Genomic DNA, 22,791 nt, shown 5'->3' with positions numbered 1-22,791 from the left:
TTCCCATTCCAAAGCGTTTTGGTAACTCTTGCCAAAATACAAGACACGCCAGCGCGCAATGCCGCGAGGAGTCGCTCCAGCTGTATTATATCCTTAGATCTGATTGGCCAACGACAAAACAAAAGGTTTTACGTCATGGAAATAGTTTTGCCGCACGGGTTCGCAGACGTTATTTTTCGGAGGGAGAGAAGCGAGGACTGGAAATATGTCTGCTGTTCACAGGCTGAGAACAGGCCAATATCAATATAATTAGTATACTATCTGTACTATTACCTATACTTATACCTTTAGGGGGTGTTCAAGTGACACCGGGGCGACTTACGCGCCGGAGTGAGTTCACTCCGGTTCCCTCTCATGGCTCTATATTTGTTTACACGATACCACCCCAAAATGTCATGCCGGCGTGAGTTACCCTTGCGTGAGCTCACCCCGGTTCTTGTACCGGGGCGAGAATTTCACTCCTGTACGAAATTTCGCAGCGGTATCATGTAAGCGCGAAACGACCACCCGTTTCGGCGTGAAATCGGTCTGCCAATAGACTGGAACGGGTAGCGCATGCGTAATGTTTGCGATTTTGAATCACACGTGTATTTTATCAACATGAAGTGTACCTTCAAATAACGAGATATGAAATGACCCAGTCATGATGTAAGCACGATACGAAATAAAAAAGTTATCCCGGTATGAGACTCGTGCCGGTGCGAGTTTTCTCATGTAAACACCCCCTTAGTCTCGGTGAATTACATCATACTTAACCGTGATACAAAAAAAGGGGGTTGGCTGGAACCCCTCCCTAACGTTTTCTTTACGTTACAATATTTTGAAAAGTTTCTACCCTTAATAGATAGCCTGTCGTCTACAAGAAAATGTTAATATTATGGGATACATATGCAAATGGCGCAGCTGGGGGTCAGTCAATTTTCACTTTTATTTTCCACTAATGTTTTTCGTTTTTTCCCCTAAAATTTAAAAGTTTTACAAAATAACTCATAGAATACAGTCATGTAAAAGATGCTTTATCACATTGTTTTGTTCCCTTACAACTACTTCTTGCTTAGAAAATGGCCCTAAAATCTTTTTATGCATTTAAAATTTTACATCACATCTTACTTGGCGAGAATCGGAGAGAGAAGGGTACCACCCTTTCTACCTTAATCTCGTCCAGTTTTTTGTTTCGTGATTTTTAGTTTTTCCTTTCGCTGGTCCTGACTTAAAGAGTATGAAACAGGTAAACTGTATATCACCAAAAACAAATTCCTGTGCAAAATTAAACGCGCCTGCTAGTTAACAGAGCCTACGCCCGGATCAAGATTTCGTCATCAGTGAAGTTTTCCAACAACATGGGTGTATCGCCTGCAAATAGAAACAAATATATAATATTAATGTGTCCCAGCCAAAATTATGAAAGAAACTCCGGCAAACATCAAAATGCAAACTTGATTATCGTAAATCCTCTGGGTACATAATTCAAACTTACTGATAAGGAAACAAGCTCTCTTCGCTGGGAGAGCGTTTTCTTTGAAGCGAGAGATTTTGCATACTAAGAAACGATGCCAACAAATTAATTGAATTTTTTTTGGCTAGGCCACATCATTGAAGTAAACAGAAATACTTAAATATAACGATTGTGAAAAGAAAAAAAAATTCCATACTAGCGACTAAACATGATCCGACCTGTTGTCTTTGTCTACTGAAGGAGTGGGAGACGGGAGGCTCTTAGCACAAATGTTGGACGATAGGAGGTGCTCTTTTTCAAGAACTAAATTTACACATAGTTTTCAGTTATCAATATTTACAGTATAATAGTCTGTCATAACGAGCCAACAAATTAAGAAAAACAATCAACCCCTGAAAGAAAATATTACGAATTCATTGATTTAGCCAGGTGCTTTTGGATCGTATATATTGACATACCTTCACTGATGCTTTCCTCCATATCTTGAGGGTAATCAGCTTGTAGGTACTTTAGCGTAGTGCGTCTGTCCTTCTTACACTTTTTCAGAACAATGTAAACGACTGAAAAAACAATGATTGCCCCAGCAGCGGCTGTTGTTGCTACTGCCCAATACGGAAACGGTCGGTCAATGTGGTCGCTGCTGTGAGACTGGGGAGATGACGAAAAAGGTTTTTTCGTTGATGAAGGATACGTCACCGTTGCGGATGAGCTATAAGAAGTTGGTGAAGGGTACAAAGGGGATTTTGTAGCCGTAACAGACGCAGCGGAAGATAGCTGTGATGTATATGTAGCTGAAGGATACGTTACGACAGCGGAAGGTGGCGCTAAGGACGGACTTGAGGACGACAGTAATTCTATAAGAAAACAAAAAGCAGAATGATCACTAAATTCAAAACTTGGGTGAAAGTACACAGTTATTCCCCGGGTATCCAAGGTATCCAATCGATGAAATGATAATCGATGACAATCGATATCAATCAATACCATTTGATATCAATTTATCGATTGATATTGACAATCGATGACCAATCGATGGCGAAGATTCGTGTGGTTATCGATTGGTTTTTCGATCATCGATTTCCATCGATTGGATACCCCGGCTGACATGGAAAGGCAATGAACGTTCTCTGCGTTGAAAACACTGGGTCGGAATCGTCCCCAGGGTTTCCTAAAAATGGCGGATGATCGGATAGGTAGCATGCGTGACGTCTGTTCGGGGTTGCTGTGCCAAACGATGAACGGTTTTTTTGTGGTTATCGATTGATCATCGATTGACCGATACCAATCGATACCAACTAACTAATTTTATGGATTGATATCGATTGATCGATTGGTTTTCCGATCATCGATTTCCATCGATTGGATACCCCGGGAGTTATAGTACAATAAAGTCTTGATAGTTCATTTCCCTTTCATCAATAAGGTACTTCCAAGTGAACATAAGAGTGCATGTCTCTCTTAAATACCTTGTTCACGAAACCCATCATCTTCGCACGCGCTTTTGCGCCGGCGCGAAAACAATACTGGATGGGGCTTCTGTTCACACGTACGAACACTGATTCCGGAGCGATTTCTGTAACGGAACGAGGCTGCACCGCGTCGATCTCTAAACTGTCTAAAGTGGAGAGTCCCATATCCGATAAAAGTGTTCAGACTATACCGGATTGCTTTTTGTTTCGGCACGAAAAGCTATCAGCAAAGACGACGACGACGACGACGACAACGACAACGACGACGACGACGACGACGACAACGACAACGACGACGACGACGACGACGACGACGACGACAACGACAACGACGACAACGACGACGACGACAACGACGACGACAACGACGACGACGACGACGACGACAACGACAACGACGACGACGACAACGACGGGATCGAGAGAGTACGTCAAAAAAGCAATAGCTTTGGATTTGATACAGAATTGATACCAGCTGTAAAATTAAAAACAACTTTGCAAGTGCATCAAGATTTTTTGTACTTTCTTTGCTGTCGTGGCACGACCTAGACGTAAAACTGCCTAGTTTTTACGTTTTGTTGAGGAGGTGAACACAAACCAAAGTTTTTCTAATCGTCCACGTTCGATATGTTAAAATTCTAGCAAGACTCCAAGGCTTTCTAGTCATTTTTTCTACATGTCAATTCTCGTGATTGCGAGACAATGGAGTCGTGAAAAATTTGCAATTTTTTTTTCAAAGCCTGGGAGTCGTGTTATAGAATTTGAAGATATCGAACGGGGCTATTATTTTCTTAAACTCTGATACAGTCCTTTAGAATTTAAGTCCAGAAAATATCACCGACATTTGAAGAATTGAATCAAATCAGACAGAACTTGTGCGACTTGTTGCGGCGACAAAGTTCTGTGGCAGAGACAGACTTTCACAAAAATTCTCCACTATACACGCGAAGCGATTTGTCTCTGCGAAGTGTGACCCCTATTTTATTAGCTAACACAGCGGTCGGGTTCCCTGTGGGTTTAGTTTGGGCATTTTATTGATACAACTGACCTCCATTAGCGGTATTCTTTTTTTCAAGTTCACTACAACGTAACTACATACCGCAAAACCATCCTTCATCCGAGTTGTCTCCACAGTCATCACTGCCATCGCAAACGTCCCACATGTATATACAGAATCCATTGTGGCACTTGTACTCATACGAGCGGCAGTTTGAAGGGTGGGTCCAGGCAGTAGTCGATTGAGTGGGTCTAGTTGTACCTGTAATAGAAACGTGGTGAAATGTGCTAAGTTAAATTGTTACTTAACAGACATAAATACCGTACAAAGCACTTTCCATGTGGTATTGTGTTTATTATATACATACTGAGACATTCATCATTTTGGCGGCCTTTCTATTTTAAATCTTTCAAAAATGCTAAAATTTGCCGCTACACACTGACCGCAAAATGACAACGAAAACGAAGTATCAGCTTTTTAGTAAAAACGTTTGTTAAAAACATAAATGACGGTGAGGATATGAGGTAATCCCTGAACTATAAGTAATCTTAGCTGTTTGTTCTCAATGCACAATTGAAAATGAGTGAATTTAAGTAAAATGGCCGGTTTTAATATAAGCTTAAGCTTAAAGGAAAGGCAAAGTAGCTCCGACAAAAAGCACAACAAAAGCTTACGTCTCGTTCTGTTTATCCCTTTCCGCTGTTGTTTCGCCGGCTCTCTACCGTTTTCTTTATTGACAGCGAAACAAACGAAACTATTCCACTCCATTTCTGAAATGTTTTTCACTTTTTTAGCGAGAAAAACTCTTTGAGTAAAACTTTTCTCGTTGAATGTGTGCGAAGCGGTGCTGCAAGCTGCAATAAAAGGCGGGAATTTTGGCGCCAAACTCACACACCCCTGTGGCTTCTGATTGGACGTATCATTTTTCTCACACGTGAAAAAACATCGTTCGCGGTTCTGATTGGACGTATCATTTTTTTCATGTGTGAAAACCATCGTTCGCTCCTCTGATTGGCTAGAACTAATTTGCGTACGAAAATTTACGACATAGCTTTTTGGTGAGTATTTCTCAGTATGTATATAATAAATACTAAATATTTATATTCCCGAGTGTAAAATTAGCCTTACTTCTTTTGTTTTGCAAAATAAAATACCCGCTTTTTTATTTGATTTTCTATAGAAAAAGAAGGGCTTTTGAAATACAGTAGGACCCCGGTAACTCGAGCTCGGATAACTCCAAAGCCACATAAAGTATAGCAGCGAACTTGGAAGACATAACTTTGACCCGGCATGAGGCCGTCTTTATAGTCCTTCCGTTTTATGGTCCTGCTCGTTGATTTTGCATCCGTTTTCGTAAGAGTAACAAGCTGTCCTGTTTTTTGGTTCCTTTAACTATTATTTCGTAAAACTAAAATAAATAAATAAATAAACAACCGAGGGAAAAATAACGCCAAATAGGTCAGGTATAAAAATATCAAGGGATGGTTCTTAACCTTTGAGTCTGCGGATAAGAATTACTGAGCAGTACTTCGATGTGTTTTTTATGCTTTTTAAGATGGTTCTTACTTCTAAGTCTGTGGATGAAAAAGTCCTACAGCCCCATGCAAACGGACGCAACATTGTTGGCCAACAACTTCCAGCATTGTTGGATGTTACATGTTACGTCCATTTGCACACCCTGTTGCATGTTGTTGGATGTTGTTGCGTGTAGTTGCTTAAAGTTTGAAACCGGTCAAACTTTTCACCCAGCAACTCCCAACATTTCTTTTGTTCCGTGATCGCCGAAGCTTAGCGCAACAATGTTGGATCCGTTTGCAAAGCTCTTCCAACATTGTTGGGGCCACGCACGCTCATTACGCATTGTTTACATAGAGGATATTACACGGTGGCATGAAGATATGATTTTTATTTTCGAGTGGCAAAACAATATTTTACGAACGAGCGCAGCGGGTGAGTAAAATATGTTTTTGCCACGAGAAAATAAAATTCATATCTTCAAGCCGTCGTGTAATGTTCTTTTTATTATATAGGCAAAAAAACATTGATAAAATAATAGAAGGAAATTACCGAAATTACGTCATCGATAAATTCACGTGTGAGATTATGGAAAATAAACCACTCGGATCCCGGAAGTAGTTTTTATGAATTTTACGAGTGGTATATTCTCCAGTAAAACACTCGTGTCTATATAATAAAAAGACTTATGGGTTGTATCCTTCCCAAGATGCACTGCAGGTCCCAACATTGTTGGGAGTTGTTGCATCCGTTTGCACACCACTGCCAACACGCACGCAGCAACTCCCACCATTGTTGGCATATCAATGGTGGGAGTTGTTGCGTCCGTTTGCACGAAGCCTATGGTGTAGCCATTTAAATGAGAGCTAAAGAGAATTGTCATAGCTATAGCTGTGCATGTGTAAAACGAACGATACAAAAATGTAACCGAGCTCAGCAAGTGCGTATGGAGTCTAAAAGACCGGAAAACCAATTACGAAATTAAATGGCGTAAAGTAAGACAAGCTAGATCGTATTCACCTATCAACAAAAAATGTAATCTGTGTCTATGGGAAACATTCTATTTTATGATCACAGCTCTGTTTTTACCATTGAGCACTTTTATACTAGATGAAGTCTTCAGTTTATCTGCTGCTAGTTATATATACATATATTTTTTACTTGCTTTGCAAGGTAGTTGTAACTTTGGAGTCTGTGCATGGATAAAGCCCTAAGGTGTGGCAATTCGTACAAAAGCTACAGCTTCATGACAAAGAAATATCACGAGTTTGGTAACTCAAAATTAGCAAAAACAGAGATAAACTGCTAAAACTGAACAGTTTCTCTCTGACAGTTTGCAATCTGATTTAATCTTACCCAATAGTGTTCATCCGTTGCATTTTTTTTTTATTTGTTATTAAGTTCTAGGTTACTTCACTGACTCGGGCAGTTATTATATTATGTATTTTTATCCTTCGTCTGCTGAGCCAGTTTCGAATTCTCAAAATCCAAGCTTGGCTTGGCTTGGCTTTTGCATTATAGTGGAACCCTTCCAATGGGACACCTCTAATCAAGGGACACTTCCATTCAGAGGACAAAAAATTTGGTCCCGAAAAAATGTTCGCATAATCTTTGTATGTGTTACCTCCACTGAAGGGGCACCTCTATTTAGGAGAAATAAACTCAGGTTTAGCCTCTATTCAGGGGACACATTAGCATTTAAAACTTGACCGACAACAAATAGGGTTGACACCTCTAAAAGTACACTAATCACTATCTCACTTAAATCAACTTTCTGCACCTGTGGAAATTCAACACACAATATCGCATATTTTGCATTATGTAGCTGCTTAAACTGCAGCAGATTCTGAGGCAGAATAAAAAATATATATTTCCTTTATTAACAAACCTCAGCCTAATCTTCATTCAGGGGAGACCTGCCTCGGTCCTGAAAATTAAGGGTGTCCCTTAAATAGAAGTTCCATTGTAAAATCCCTTTGCCTCAATACCAAGTATGAATTTCAATAATTCGAACCTAGCGTATGGGGCACTGCGATCAGTTAAGTCTCATGAATAAAAATTCACGAAAAGAAAGAGCAATACCCACTATAATATAATCCAACTTGGGCACTGCTCGATCCAAAACCACATAAAGCATTGCAGCGAACGTAGAAGACATATTTTTCACCCGGCTGAAGGTCTTCTTCGTGGTCCTTCCGTTTTATTGTCCAACTCGTTGCTTTTGCGCCCGTTTCCGTATGATTAACAAGCCCTCCTGTTCTTAGGTTTGTTACTATTATTTCGTAGTACTAAAATAAAATACAAATTGAAAATAAATAAAATAAATAAACAACTGGGGTAAAAATAAGCCAAATAGGTCATACACTGACCTATTATTGTTTGCGTAAATCAGTTCATTTACCGAAAAACAGACGAGAAAGTCTGAAACCGGTACCAAAGACGGGTTTAAACAACTGGAACACGAATTTAAGTTTGGAACATTCCGTCCGGAAAACAGGACTACCATTTCAGTCGTTCTGATGCTATCCCAGTCCAATGGAAAGGCTCGAAAACCCCTGCTTCAGTTAAACCCAAACTGGAATTTCCGAAATTTGTTGGTAAATGGAAAGCACCCAGTACGTGCGGGGAAAGAAATGGAGAGATTACTACCAGTCCATAAAATTCTTGGTAGTCAAGCACGTTCGCTATTCAGTTAGCCAGTTAACGTTAGGAATTCCGACGAAAAATTCGAGCTATTTACATACCAAGCAACGTCCACTATGGCTCTACGTCTCCAGTTCTCACCCAACCCTTAACAATTAACAACATTGCGGCACAAAAGTGAGTGAGTGTGCATGAGATCCTAATTAGGTCAAAGAGCAGAACGTCTCCAAAGGTTCGCAGCTAATCTCTTACCTTAATATCAGCAGCCTTGACATCAGGTGGAGCATTCCATGTCAACAGAAAACCCTTCTCACGTTCTTTTGTCCAATCTATGCTGGTTGCGTCTTCCCCACCAATGAAGCTAACCGCCAGGTTAGTGACTGCCTTAACTGAAGGCTTTATTTCAAGAGAGACCTTGCTGTCCGCACTAGTACTACGTTTTGTTTGCGCTTTGACCGTGAAATCGTACGTGTTACCACAAGGGAGAGTTAGGTTAAGGTTTGTGTCAGAAGTAATATTTCTGATGGTATTAAAACTGTAGCGGTGACGTTTAGTGATAACCAAATAGTTCTGGAGGAATAAGCAAAGAAAGAGACAATCACATACTAGTTATACAACCACCACCGCGGCAGAATTAGCTTAGTCGGTAAAGCGCTTGACTGCAGAGCGGTAGGACGCGGGTTCGATTACCGGGGCCGAACCAATATTCAAGGTCTTTAAATAACTGAAAAAGTAAGGTACTACCTTTGCAATGCAAGCGGCTAGACCTTCGAGTGGCTCGCATGACCACGGCGGTCCCACAATTAGTATTTTCGTGCTAAATACATCGGCATTCAAATAAAATGCATTTGTTTTATAAGCACAGTAAAATATTTGTTTTATCTTGTGCATTTTATAAGGCGCGTGTGATTGACCGTATTCCGGAATGGGAACAAATAGAATAAGCCCTAGAGATCACTTGTTTTGGCAGTCAGTGCACTACAATATCGAAAAATTACAACGGAAAGATGCATGGAGAGTTTAATTGGACCGAAAATCACAGTAAAAGAGAAATGTAAGAAGACATTTGCGTATAAGATCATTCGAAATGCGACTAAGAGACACTTATTTTTAACTGTCATTTCGCTTCATTTTTTGGTAAGTATTCAGATAATTGACATTAATTCGGGGCTTTCCCCTCACCAAAAATTGCTGGGCAAATTATTATTATAATTTTTTTGTTCTTTTTTTTTTCTGTAGTGCGTGTTATAGAGAACACAAAAGACAGCCATGACAAAGTCCGTGTAATACTACTACATATGTAGAGGACAATCGTGTCTTCGTAATAGCTAACTGCTTACAGTTAATTACAGAAATCAATGCTACCTACAAATTGCGTTCCACAATTTATTCCGGAATCGTTACATCGGGACGCGCCGGTCTGCTACGGCCAGGCAGTTTTTTTTTCGCTGCCTCTAATAACAGTCTCAGAAGTCTTTGAGATAGTCAACTCGGTCCAGTTTCCTTCTCGCTTCTAAAGTGGCAAATGATAACATTGTACATACTATGATGCCAAACGGTAACACAGCACTGTTACCCGCAAAATATTAACCTCTACGTGACTAATGCCTTTGTCGCGCGGTATAGCAAATCACTTTATGACTTAATTATCCCTAATTATCAATACCCCTAAAGCGAAGTTAGCCTGTGTATAGCTGACTCTTGTCACTCCTCGCCGCTAGGGACGTTTCACAGGAAAACGAAACGTCCCTAGCTAGGATTCCGGATTCCATAAGCAAAAATTTCCCAAATTCTGAAATCCAGATTCCTTTACATAGGGCGATAAGAGTTCAATGTTTCTCACCTTATTATCACTAGTAGTTGACGGTGCTTTCCATGAGAGATGAACAACGTTTTTTGTGTTGCCTACTAATTTGACGTTCAAATCTAAAACTGGATTCACCACGGCCGTTGTAACCAATGTTATCTGGGCGTATTTACCATATCCATATATTGTCGATACTCGCAACATTGCAGTCCACTGCGCTCCCCTGCTCACGGAGACATTAGTGGAAGTTGTATTTAGGCCATAGATTTGTTTGTAATGGAAATGACTGTACTGACAGTCATCGCACTTGTACTGAAACCAGTAGTACTGCAAAGAAAACAAGTTTGCGCAATGATTGAAATGAGATGGGGAATTTTATGCCTGGCGAATACATGAGAAAGATGATTTCTCAGTCAGTGACACAGTCGGATGGAAACAAAGGAGTACTATACTGTCAATAGGAGTCGAATCTATGACCTTCTGGCTGCTAGTCTAACGAAAAGTGGACTAGAAACCAGAAGGTCATAGGTTCCACTCCCATTAATAATATTGGCAGTAGTCGGATATTTTCTTCCGAGCCGCCTGTCTCACTGACTGATCATCACATTTCAAAAGCAAAATGCATTATTTAGCAAACATATTGAGATTATTAAAAACCCCGAGGCGTTTTTGAAGCTGTTAAAAGCACTCACAGCACGTGATTTATCACTGGATTCGAGCGCCAATCACTACTATTCATGTTTTAAACATTACAAACTGCGGGAGTTCTGGGGCCAATTTAATAAAGTGTAACTCACTGTTTTAGTGTCTAAAAACAATAGCTACACTTGTAAATTAAACTTGTTTTACAGTTTTACTAAATTGGCCCCTGGGTAAAAGACGGGCTCGACATTTCAGACTCGGACTCATCATACGTCCCGTTCACACCAACTAAGCATTTTTTAAATAAACCAGGTTTTTAAAACCAGAAAAAGATGGGAAAAATGGAACCCAAGTTTTTACAAAGGATTCAAATGAAACTTCAACATGTTTTGTAATTTGCACTAAATTTGCAATCAACTTGAGTCAGTAAGCAGCTTTTATGAAGGAAACTATTTTAAACTGTGTTTAACTAAACAGCTTTAAGACATGTTTAAGTGGGAATGGGGCATAAAGTAGGTTTAAAAAAATGAAAAAAAGTTACAGAAAACTAGAACACGGCTTTTACACCGAGTTAAAATGAAATTCAACACGATACGTAGTTGCACCAAATTGGCAATAAGAGAAGTAGACCAAGGAGCGTCTATAAAGAAAGCAACGTTAAACCGTTTTCAACTAAACAGCTTTTAAACATGTTAAAGCCTTGGTGTGAATGGGGCTTAGTCAAAACTAATCGATACTTTGCGGTTTCTAACAATTTTAAGACAAATATGTGCGTTACTAAATGACAACTCAAAACCGTCATTAAGGCCATTTATACGAGGTAAAATAAGGCGCAAAATGTCCCGTACAAACGGCACACGTCTTCTGAAATAAGACGTGTCTTTTCTAAATAAGACGCGACTTAGCTTAGTCGCGTCTTATTTCAGACGAAATGCTCGTTTTATACGGGAAAGTTTACGTCTTATTTTGGACGCGTCTTACTTTTCCTTGTATAAATGACCCTATTTTGACATAAATCCTCTCATTGCTACTTACATTAAATGCAGCTGGATTGAAATCTGTGGGTGGGGACCAGTAGCAGGTAAGAAAAACGCTGTCCGCTGCAACCTTACAGGAAAAATTTCTGGGTATTCCATTTAACGGTGGAACAAAATGGGACAGTTTTCTGGGTAAACCTCTGCCATGTGATGTGATGATGGTTATCTCAAACTCGTACGCTGTACCATAACGTGACACATTTACGTACGTATATGTTGAATTGACGACACGTGTGGTCCAAGAACTATACCAACAGCTGCTAGAGCCGCTCCTAACGCATTGCCATCTTACTTCGTATTGCTGCCAGAGAAAAGACAAGTCCCAAATGTTTTAATTTCCCTTTATGTCTTTACAAGATATCCAGTTTATTGGCCGTCGTCATTCCGACATTTAACGCGAGAACAAAAGGTCATCGTGACTTTATTTGAGGGCTTTATGTTTTTCCTCTTTCATCGTCTTCAGACCACTCCTAGACTCCTCCAAAATGTGCGATCCATTTAAGCAACACTGAAGCTAAACGAATGACGTCAACACTAGAACCCTGTCTCCCGGGAGAGGGGGAGGCTCCGTCCTGAGGACCAACCCCTTACCCTTTTATACCATTTTTGAAAATTTGAAAAGGTGCCCCTTTCGTATACCTTCTATTGACAAATGGTACCCCTTTCACATAACGTGTTTAGAACTTTGCAACCCCTTTTAACTCCTGTCTTTAAGACATGAATAAATCACAAAACCAGAACGTTTCCTCGACTTTTTCATAGCCATAAGAAGGTTAGAAACTTCGTACCTTCCTTCTTTCTTCCAAAAATCAGGGAAAAAACGGTTTGACATTCAAATTTTGGAAATTTCCCTATTATACTGTTACTTTCACTTTTGATAAGTAATTTTATCCGTCATCACTTTTTTTATTCATCGTAATTGTCATTGGGGAAGTTCGTTTGCTTTAGGGCCCCTCGCCATTTGTTTCTCCATTTTTGTATCTTTTTTGTTCTTGTAATCATTTATCTGTGTGGCGAATAATAAAATACAAATACAAACGAGTGTAAATTACCTTGAAAAATGTTAACTTACCATTTGTCCTCTGAACCGGTAGGGGCGGTACCAGTAGACGTACACCTGCAATCCATACCCCGCTCCACTCATGTAAGAGTAAGCATAGCTCACTCTTAGATTTAGCGGTGGTACTGTCTTTTGGAGATAGGAATAAGAACCCTGACCATAACCTGTCACAGCATAGACACGTATGAAGTACTTGCTGCCTGCCATAACAGCCAACTTGAAGTTCGTCGTCTCGTTGACCCGGATGCTGTTATAGCTATAGTAGCCGCAGTAATAGGACTCAGTGTTATCTGTTTTACACCATCGGACAATGTAATACTGTAAGAGAACAGTTTACAATCTCACTAAGGAATAGTTAGACTTGGTGATCAGTTTGGTTCTAATCGATAAGATCAATATATCATCATCATCATCATCACCACCACCGTCATCATCATCACCATCGTCATTATCATCGTCATCATCATCATTATCACCAATACCACCACCGGTGATCGGCATTAAAAAGATCGACAAGTTCCGATTTTTTGGCCTTTGAACTGAAGGCCATTCCTTTATCCTCTAATAATTCCTTTAAAATTGCTACTGTCATATTCTTTGCTGGTCCCTATTTCATTCGTTCGTATTTTTCATATTTTTCCCTTTTTGCCGTTTCCTTGAGTTTCTTTTCCTGGCTTCCAAGTCGTTCACGGTGTCCTTCGATTTTAGCAAGTGTTTCGTTAAGGAGAAGAATGCCATCGGCTGATGGAGTTACTGGAATTTTCTGGATGAACTAACGAGAATCAAGAATAATGTATTTTTTTGAAAGAAAAAGCTTCTTTGCTAACTTTATATCATTTCCGCGGTCTAAGTTGCAATAAAATCTGAAAAAGTCATTCATCTTACGTTCAACGTCTTTTCCTCTTTTATGTTATTCCCTCATGGGAATAGGGACTTCAAGATAGGATGGCTACGGAGAGTTGTTGAGCTGTTTTGCGTAGTCGCGACTACTGAGAACATTTTGCTCGCATTTTGCCGTCTCCGTCAATTCTAGAATCTTGTCTTTTCGTAAAAAAGTTTTCAGTTCACCTGCTTTAAGTGAGAGGGAAGCGAACTATGTAAGTTGTGTCTAAAAGCGTGATGCACGTGCAAAGTTTTTTTCAATCTAAACCTATTGCTTTCGTTGACGAAGCCGTCGTCGTGCTTAAGCTTCCTGATAACCGTGACATGACGACTACATAACGTCTTTGGTTTTTAGCGTTAATTTTTTCTTGCTTATGTATTACTAAACCTCTGCTTATAAGACCATTAAATTCCATGACTTTCCCGGCCTGGAGAATGAAACTCTTAAATTTACGACTTTCTAGCTTTTCCATGACCCGTATAGCCTGAATTTCAGACGATTACTTCGAGTCGTTTTTACTCTCTCAGTAACGTTTGAATCGACCGGCCGTTAATGCCGTCCACTGACGTCACTACTCCTTCGCTTTAATTCATGCAAAAAGAAAACACACGATCTTCAACTGGCAGACAAAGAAATATCACCTGGAAATGTCTACATGATACAGAATTGCTTCGCTCTTTTCGATCGTAATTCATGTTTAACGTTAAAACTGTCAACAGCACGCAGTACTCTGAACGAATCTGTTGTAAGGTCAATAATTAAACTCGATCGCAATAACGCAACAAAGTAAATACGCACACCGAAGACTTAAAAAACACAACAATATTTGATTTAATTGAAAAGGAGCTATTTAGTCCTGAACGAAGAAGAAAGAAAACAAACCGAGTACCTTGATATTTTTGACGTCCACATTAATGGGTGGATCCCACTTGATGGTCATGTTGTAATTATTATCAACAATTGCTTGCAAATTACGAACTTTACCAAAGTATCGACTTATCAACATTGAGATCATGGAACTCTCTCCATCACCAAAGTCTGTTACTGCGTGAACAGAAAATGAATATCTGTGACCCCGCTGCAAGTTGGGAATAGTACAGTTCGTCCGAGGACAAGCTTGGTCGCCATTGCGTTGACCGTAGTAGCAGTCTGTACAGTTCCAGTTGACCATGTAAAGCTACGAAAATAAATACAAAGGGAAAGAGGTTAACAAATCGAAAACAAATTTCCATGGTTTGTACTCTTATCGACCATAGAAATGACGTCAACATGTTGAAAACTCAAGGGGAACCCAGAGCTGCAGGCAGACAGTTTTAAATGCCCATTTCCAATGAAGTTTCAATTGCGCCACCATCATGACATTCCATGGTCTCTAACCACAGCTCTCGACCAATCAGTGCGCGAAAAATCTTGGCGATGGTCTTTGCATATTTTCCTCCTTTCATTTCCCAGATTCTGGACTTTTTCTGTTGAACGTTTTTTATTTTGAATTTGATCTTTTTTGAACGGCGCGACACTGAAAACCGCTATTCCACATTACCAATGAAAAAGGAAATTTTATATAATTTTGTTATACAAGATTTAACGTCCAGATCCGGGTTAAAAGGGAGAAGTACCACGCACATCAGTCTTTCATTGATCCTTCACTCGCTCCCAGTCTCTGAAACATTTTGGAAGGGGAAAGGACGGCCAAGATTCAAGACATTTTTTTGGGAGACAAATTTTTAAAGTTTAGAATTGTTAATTAAACTTATCTCAAGGACTCAAATCAGTTGTAAAACATTTCATGTCATATACACTTTAATGCACCATTAGCGATTTAGGCGCTAATTTATTCGAAATGGCTGAATTTGGTTACACAGCTTCTTTAATGAGTTTCTTACTGTTCTATTATTCATCCTCAATCAGTACCAAACAAACAAGAAGTTGTTTGGCAACATGGCACTTACAAATACACGCCACAACAAAAACGGTCGACAGAATAAGCTATATTTTTACCTTCAGAGCCTTAGGTTTGATCGTTCCAGGGGCAGACCAAGTTAAAATGACACTGTAGTAGCCAGCTTTTGCCGTCAAATGGCCTACAGGAGCAGTGAAAGCATCTGTTCTTTTGATGACATGAACCGGTGGACCAAGAGAATTGTCTTTACTGAATCTTGTTCGCACCTCAAAGGTGTACCGAGTGTTAAAATCCAAGAACCTGAATGTAGAGCTTGTCATTGTAGCGTTTGAAAGTTGCGTTCTATGTCTGCCATCGGCCGTGTAGCTCATTGTTATCTGGTAACCCTAAAAAAGCGTACCAAAAAACTTTACAATGAACTAATGACGGGCAGTGCCCTGTATTGGCATTGTTGAACTTTTTACTTTGATTTCAAAGTCAAATGTGAAGCCAGACCACTTTTCAGTTGTGTACTGAGTGTCCTGGCCTTGACTGGAAGCGAGGCTAGAGGTAACCTTGTTTTCATAGTACCCAGGGGGGGTAAGAGAGGAGGTCTGGGACCGAGAAACGATGTTCTCACAACTTGCAAAGCGGTCACCCTGCGTGGTGGTCAGCGGATAATTGCACTTTTTCCCACAGTAAATATTTTTAGACTTTTTAGGAGCAGGAAGCGAACAGGCAGGGGAAATCAGAAATGCTTAAAAAATTGAAAAAAATAATATCATGCATCTTTGTTTTTCTTGCATATCGTATTTGTCTTTCGGTACTGAAATTGCGGGGGAAACTAAAACGCAGCCGTGTTTAATAGATCTTAACCAACAACAACGCGCTTGATCGATTTATAGGTTACATCGTTTTTGCAGGGCAATGATAACTTGATGCTGATAAAAATTACTGGAGAAAGTGTCAAATTTATCGGAAGCAAGTATATTCAGACAGCTTTATCTCTACATATCATAACTGAATAAACATCCACACTTCATAACATTTCACTTCGTTTATTACGATCAGTCAACACCTTGAATCCAACGTTAAAATTCAAAACGATCCTAATAAACAAATCACAACTACTACTGAAAGCTCTGTACCTTAAAGCGACTTTAACTTCCCTAAGGTTTGCAGCAAAACACTGCTCGATAGCTCAACTCTTCGGCGATTCTTATCAGCTATACGGAGTTATGTTGCATATTCCAAACTTTGCGGAGGGAAATTGTTTAACAGAAAAAGAAAACCACACACTATGTCTGAAAAGCGGCATAAAATCAATAAAATTGCGAATTACCAAAATATAATAGTGAGAAACAGTCCCGCCTTCGACCGCCATGTTTTTGTTTCTTCTCAAGACCGTTGATTAATGGTTTTTGACGTAATGCGCATGATCAGTACACAAATCCGCTGGCAAGAACCTTGCTGATCGCTTTGCAAGTTGTGAGAACATCTTTTGGATTTCATTTAAGAGAATTTATGGGAAGTAGATTCCCCCCCCCCGATAGTACCTCTCCCTTCTTTTAATGCAATTCATGTTCCTATGCACATCAATGGCACTCAAAAAAAAAAACATACTAGCTTCGCCTTAACTTTACAGCTAGATTAGCATACAACTGTATATTGGCCTATTAAGAGGGATGACGAGGTTTGCTTGACAAATTGAGTTTTCTCCAAGCCCGTTCTAACGTGTTTAAATCGTCGGCCAAGCTTGTAAAAAGGAAACCGGTTGCCTCCTGCCAGTTAAGGTTTTAATCATGTTATGTTCTTGTTACATTATTTGCTTTAAATACGTTAGGTGAAGTTATAGCTAGAGCAGTTAAGTGCCATTCGATTCCATTACAATAAAATAGTATCAGTACCATAAACACTAAAAACTTACCTTAATACCACTTGGATTTGCAATATCAGGTGGTTTTTCCCAAGTAAGTACGATACTACTGGCATTAACAACAACAGCCTTTAGACTGTGTACCGGCTGATAGTCGTGATCTGAAAAAACAAAGCAACATGTAAAAGGCGTTAGGAATTAGAAGGGAGGAAAAGTGTGAGCGTTGTAAGGGAGATTTCACTGGTCAACAGGGTTGGTACACGGTTATATGAATTTCATGAAATTTTCCGTGAACTTTTTATTCAAGTCTTCAATGAGAATTTTGAGTCATTTTATTCATAAATTCAAAAATTCATTGGTGAAAAAAAGTACAGTTCTTGCCTATACAGACAACCAGCCTAGTCCCTAGGCGTTCTCGGCTCGGTCAATCCTGGACACTACCGTGAGCTGTGACGTCACCGAGAGATACACGCCAGACTTCGCGCGGACAACGGGGCAAGAGAGAACGCCTAGTGACTAGGCTGACACTGCTGACAACAAACAAAGTTACACGAAAGAGGATGATGAAAGAAAAGTTGAAAAGTTACAAAGATCTTTAAAACCTAAAACCATTTCGATCGCTTACTGCTGACCTAAAGGTGGGTGATTGTTTTCAGTTTTTTAAGGCCAATTGTTATAAGGCATTTCCTGGCTTTATGATCTAGATTCTGACAAGTATTTTGTTCTTTTTGTTTCAATGTTTCACCATAAGCATACTTGTGGCGACGTTGTGACTTATACGTGGGCAGCTAGCATGACTGTTGCACTTCGGCTTGTAACAAAATTTTAGTAAGCCATAATAGAGATATATCCATCAGGATAATGCCGCTGTCGGATAAGCATAAATTTTTGTGGTACTCAATTTTGGAATTCACGGCAAATATAGCGCCTGGAAAGAATTGTTGTTAGAAACCTTTCTTCCTGAAGGGTCCGTTTTTCGATAAATAAAAGAAAATGTTTGGAAATAACGGAAGAGAAAGCGGATATTACATGGCCGCGCGGAGATACGAAATTTCTCTTCGAGTGTTGAAGAGAAATTTCGTATCTCCAAGCGGCCATGTAATGTTCTATTTGTTATATAAACACCAATGAAATACCAAACCATTTCACTTTTTAAGTTTTTTTGTGTGAAAGGCGCGATTTATTATGTAGCCATAGCAAAGGTGATATTTTCACATGTGAAGATAACATGTTATTTTCACATGTGAAGATATCAAGTTTTCGCGCCAAAGCACACCTGGTATTTCATTGGTGTTTATATAATAAAGATTGGTATTTCGCTGGAGAAACAGTCCAAAATATAAGACGTCAGATGTCTCTTTCAGAATTTTTTCCTACTTTTCTCTCGATTGTCGGTGCTTTCTGAAAAGATTGTCGCCAGGTTTCTGGGCCATGTCGCCTGCTGTCGCTACCACCCCTTGGAAGGCCCCACTGTTCTGAGAGGAGTTCGACACAGAATAACATTCCCTCACTGAAGAATAGGTAACAAAACCTAATGACCTGCAAACGCGCAATTTCGGACTAACCTGATTTAGGTCGCGAGTTGACAGTTTCACTGTGTTGCCCTGTCAGACCCAATGACACTTGAAACACATAAACAACGCTCTGTTGCAAGTTGCCCACCGTGTAACTTTTGGCTCGGGTGCTACCCACTGGAACAGAAGTAACTCCATTTTGCACTGTTCCACAGTAAATATAATATGTCTGCATGAGAAGAAGGAAAGTGCATGTTCAGTAGAAGTATTGGCAGAGAATCCGGAAAAACAACAACAACAACAACAACAACAACAGCATTTGTGACAACAACAAAGGCTGTAGTGGAAATGGACAATGAAATTCGATAAATATTAGCAGTTGACGATGTGTTACTCAACAGAAATTCTACTTAAAATCATATTTAGAGCGTTAAAAAATGGGTCCAAGTAAAAAAAAAGGAGTTGTTCCAATGAAAGAAATATTAAATTAAAAAAATGCTTATTAATAATTGGATGGAACCAATGGAAATGTCAAGTATGATCGTTAAAAACAGAGAGCTTGGCATGGGTTGGATCGGCCTGGGTGCTCAAGCTTGGATTGAGTTCTTTTGTAAAGAGCATTTCACAAACGAGGCGTTCAATTTCCCTTGACACAAGGAAGGAGGCGAAATAGTCCAGTTTCGAGTTCGCTATGACCGCTGAATTAATGAAGTAAAGACACATTTTTACAGGCTTAGCCTCCATCTGAAGTAAATATATTCGCAAATTCAACGAGAAAAAGACCTGTTTATTGCTCTGTCTATTGTATATATTCAAATTTCAAACACTTACTTGCCGGAATTTCTGAATATGTTACTTTAAGTCTCGGCTAACCCTGCATGAATGTGTCGTTAATGTTTGTATTCAGCGGTAATTTTTAATTCGAAACTGGTCTATTGGCTTTCTTTTGTGTTACGTAATCATCCATCCATCAGCCTCAAAGCTTGTGAACATCCTAGCCGATTCCGCTTTCCCGCCCATCCATTCTTAAAGAAATGACCTGGAGACGAAGTTGTAATTAGCCATGTTCTAAACAAGTGGGGAACTGGCACGACTTATGGCCGCAAGGACTAACGGGATACTTTAAAGGGGCAGCAGAGGAAGTGAAGATAAGTGACATTTCTGGAACTATAATTGCAGTTTGGAACAAAGCACCCTATAGTGCACAGGGCATAACAGCTGGTTAACGAACAATAACCTGCCAAGATGACCATTTGTCTGGACACATAAATAAGAGACCACTGTAAAAAAAGCATTTATAATCTATGTTGTAGTTAATCTTCTATCTCAGGTAATTTTTATTTCTCCTTTGTTTCAACTTCATTAGCATACATTACCAAACCCCAAAACGAAAGAAAAACAAAAATTAACTGAGATAAAAAATTAACTAGAACATCTACACCATAACGTTTTTACTTCATGTTTTTGTTATTTAGGGTAGTATTTTCAAATTACTGTCGTGTTATTTTTAACATTTTGACCAGTCTGAACATAGACCTGACCATGCTTAAATTTCTTTTGCCGGTTAATACAACCGGCAACAGTGCAATTTATTTTGAGCCATAAGTGCGCCACGTTTGCTGACCTTCATGCGGTCCCTCCAAACGATCCCACAAAGCTTTGTGGTCGCATATCGTACCCAGTTTTTTACTATTTTAGAACATGACGAATAGACACTTTATAGGGTTTCGTGAAGTACTTCCATTATTAAGTTGCCGAGTTAAAGGTACTATACTAATCATTATTTAGGTTGTTGGAAATTACCCCTGCAAGACCCTAACCTCTTCTTGCGTTGGTTTGCGGATTGGTTCCTGCCAAGTTAACTTCACAGCTGATGAATTGTACGGTTCTGCTCTAACATCACGAGGTGCACTTTCCGCTACAAACAAAATCACAGATGGTTACTTCAAAACAAAACAAGAAATCATCACCCAAAATTCCGCGACACATTTGGAACTTTATTACGGTCCAAAGTCACATTTGATTACAGTAAAAAAAAAAAAACAGTTGATGCGTTGAAGCTTTAGCAATGAAGACGACGGCAACATGAAGGGTGAAAAAAAGCAATAAATCCTCTATTAAGTCCCCCGGGGGGCTTTTTTTAATTTAGCAAAGACAATAGTATCAGTTCTCCATAAAGAACTAGAACGCGGTGTGGGAAAGCTCAAGTACGAGAAGCTGGACATCATGCAGCAGAGGATCAAAATCAAAACCGAAGTTCAAGTTGGTGAATAAACCATCCAAGATAAGTCCACTCGAAGTTTTACAGTCGTGATTGATTAATATAGTTTATCATTTACTAGCGACGAATAATAAGGGAGAGTGGAGGGGGGCGCTTAAAGAGAGGGCGGGCTTAGTGATCATTTGTCTTCCCCTGAAAAGGGAGGAGGGCTTGTTAAAGAGAGGGGGCTTAATAGAGAATTTACGGTTCCTTAACATTTACAAAAATTCAACAATGGGCGTCCAGCACGCATTTTAGAAGAGGACGTAAACACACCAGGACGAATTTTTGTTTTCCCTTCTAAACTTACCTACGTTGACATTTTAAGGGGCTACGTCACAAGGATACTGCTGCTTTAGGTCACTTCTATGTATAACCCATTACTTACTAATAGTGCCAGATCATTTTACGTTTCTGTGAAACTGCCCACCTACCCCTTCCCTAAGCCAACATTTTGCCCTAAGTAAGAACTAAGTGTTAATGTTGGTTGCCCCTCCACCGAAGGGGCACCTCTATTCAGGAGAAAGGGACATTTTAAACCCAGGTTTAGCTGCTATTCAGGGGACACATTAGCATTCAAAACTTGACCCACAACCAATAGGGTTGACACCTCTGAAAATACACTAATCACTATCTCACTTAAATCAACTTTCTGCATCAGTGGGAATTCAACACACAATATCGCATATTTTGCATTATGCAGCTGCTTTAACTGCAGCAGATTCTGAGGCAGAATAAAACATATATATTTCCTTTGTTTGTCAATTTTTAACAAACCTCAGCCCAATCTCCATTCAGGGGACACCTGCCTCGGTCCTGAAAATTAACGGTGTCCCTTAAATAGAGGTTCCATAGTAAAATCCCTCTGCCTCAATACCAAGTATTAATTTCAATAATTCGAACCTAGCGTATGGGGCACTGAGATCAGTTAAGTCTCATGAATAAAAATGGACGACAAGAAAGAACAATACCACTATAATATGATCCAACTTGGGTGCTGCTCGATCCGAAACCACATAAAGCATTGCAGCGAACTTGGAAGACATATTGTTCACCCGGCTGAAGGTCTTCTTCGTGGTCCTTCCGTTTCATTGTCCAACTCGTTGCTTTTGCGTCCGTTTTCGTATGATCAACAAGCTCTCCTGTTCTTAGGTTCGTTACTATTATTTCGTAGTACTAAAATAAAATACAAATTGAAAATAAATAAAATAAATAAACAACTAGGGTAAAAATAGGCCAAACAGGTCATACACTGGCCTATTACTGTTTGTATAGATCAGTTCATTTACCGAAAAACAGACGAGAAAGTCTGAAAAACCGTATCAAAGACGGGTTTAAACAACTGGAACACGAATTTTTTTTGGAACATTCCGTCCGGAAAACAGGACTACTATTTCAGTCGTTCTGATACTCCGGGTATTCCAGTCCACTGGAAAGGCTCCAAAACCACTGCTCCATTTAAACCCAAACCGGAATTTTCGAAATTTTTTGGTAAATGGAAAGCGCCCAGTACGTGCGGGGAAAGAAATGAAGAGATTACTACCAGTCCATAACATTCTTGGTAGTCGAGCACGTTCGCTATTCAGTCAGCCAGTTTACGTTAGGAATTCCGAGGAAAAATTCGAGCTATTTACATACCAAGCAACGTCCGCTATGGCTCTCCGTCTCCAGTTCTCACCCACTTCAACCAACCCTTAACAATTAACAACATTGCGGCACAAAAAAATCCTCATATACGCGTGATACCACGACG

General features: G+C 39.7%; 2 protein-coding genes across 3 annotated transcripts; both read right to left on the bottom strand.

Annotated features, from left to right (window-relative positions):
* Positions 1 to 341: 341 nt before the first annotated feature.
* Positions 342 to 10,208, bottom strand: LOC140950445 (uncharacterized). 2 transcript variants are annotated; one of them, XM_073399673.1, is made up of 7 exons: positions 9,924 to 10,208; positions 8,333 to 8,650; positions 7,524 to 7,725; positions 4,025 to 4,183; positions 2,275 to 2,310; positions 1,915 to 2,226; positions 342 to 1,353 (listed from the first exon to the last, which is right to left on the bottom strand). In XM_073399673.1, the coding sequence occupies exons 1-7, from the start codon at positions 10,089 to 10,091 to the stop codon at positions 1,295 to 1,297; spliced, it is 1,254 nt and encodes a 417-aa protein (XP_073255774.1). In that variant the 5' UTR covers positions 10,092 to 10,208; the 3' UTR covers positions 342 to 1,294. The 2 variants fall into 2 exon arrangements, with proteins under 2 accessions (XP_073255774.1, XP_073255773.1); XM_073399672.1 differs by having other exon boundaries at positions 1,915 to 2,310.
* A 2,280-nt stretch (positions 10,209 to 12,488) lies between these two features.
* On the bottom strand, positions 12,489 to 21,291 carry LOC140950887 (receptor-type tyrosine-protein phosphatase H-like). The gene is made up of 8 exons (XM_073400104.1): positions 21,261 to 21,291; positions 20,599 to 20,696; positions 18,830 to 19,007; positions 17,316 to 17,425; positions 15,508 to 15,795; positions 14,399 to 14,686; positions 12,639 to 12,944; positions 12,489 to 12,572 (listed from the first exon to the last, which is right to left on the bottom strand). Exons 1-8 carry the CDS (start codon positions 21,289 to 21,291, stop codon positions 12,489 to 12,491), a joined length of 1,383 nt encoding a protein of 460 aa, XP_073256205.1.
* Positions 21,292 to 22,791: the final 1,500 nt, after the last annotated feature.

This window comes from Porites lutea, chromosome 10, assembly GCF_958299795.1.
Source record: "Porites lutea chromosome 10, jaPorLute2.1, whole genome shotgun sequence".
NCBI classification, from domain to species: domain Eukaryota; kingdom Metazoa; phylum Cnidaria; class Anthozoa; order Scleractinia; family Poritidae; genus Porites; species Porites lutea.
Note: the sequence above shows the minus strand (reverse complement) of the source record. Positions and strands in the feature narration are given on the sequence as shown.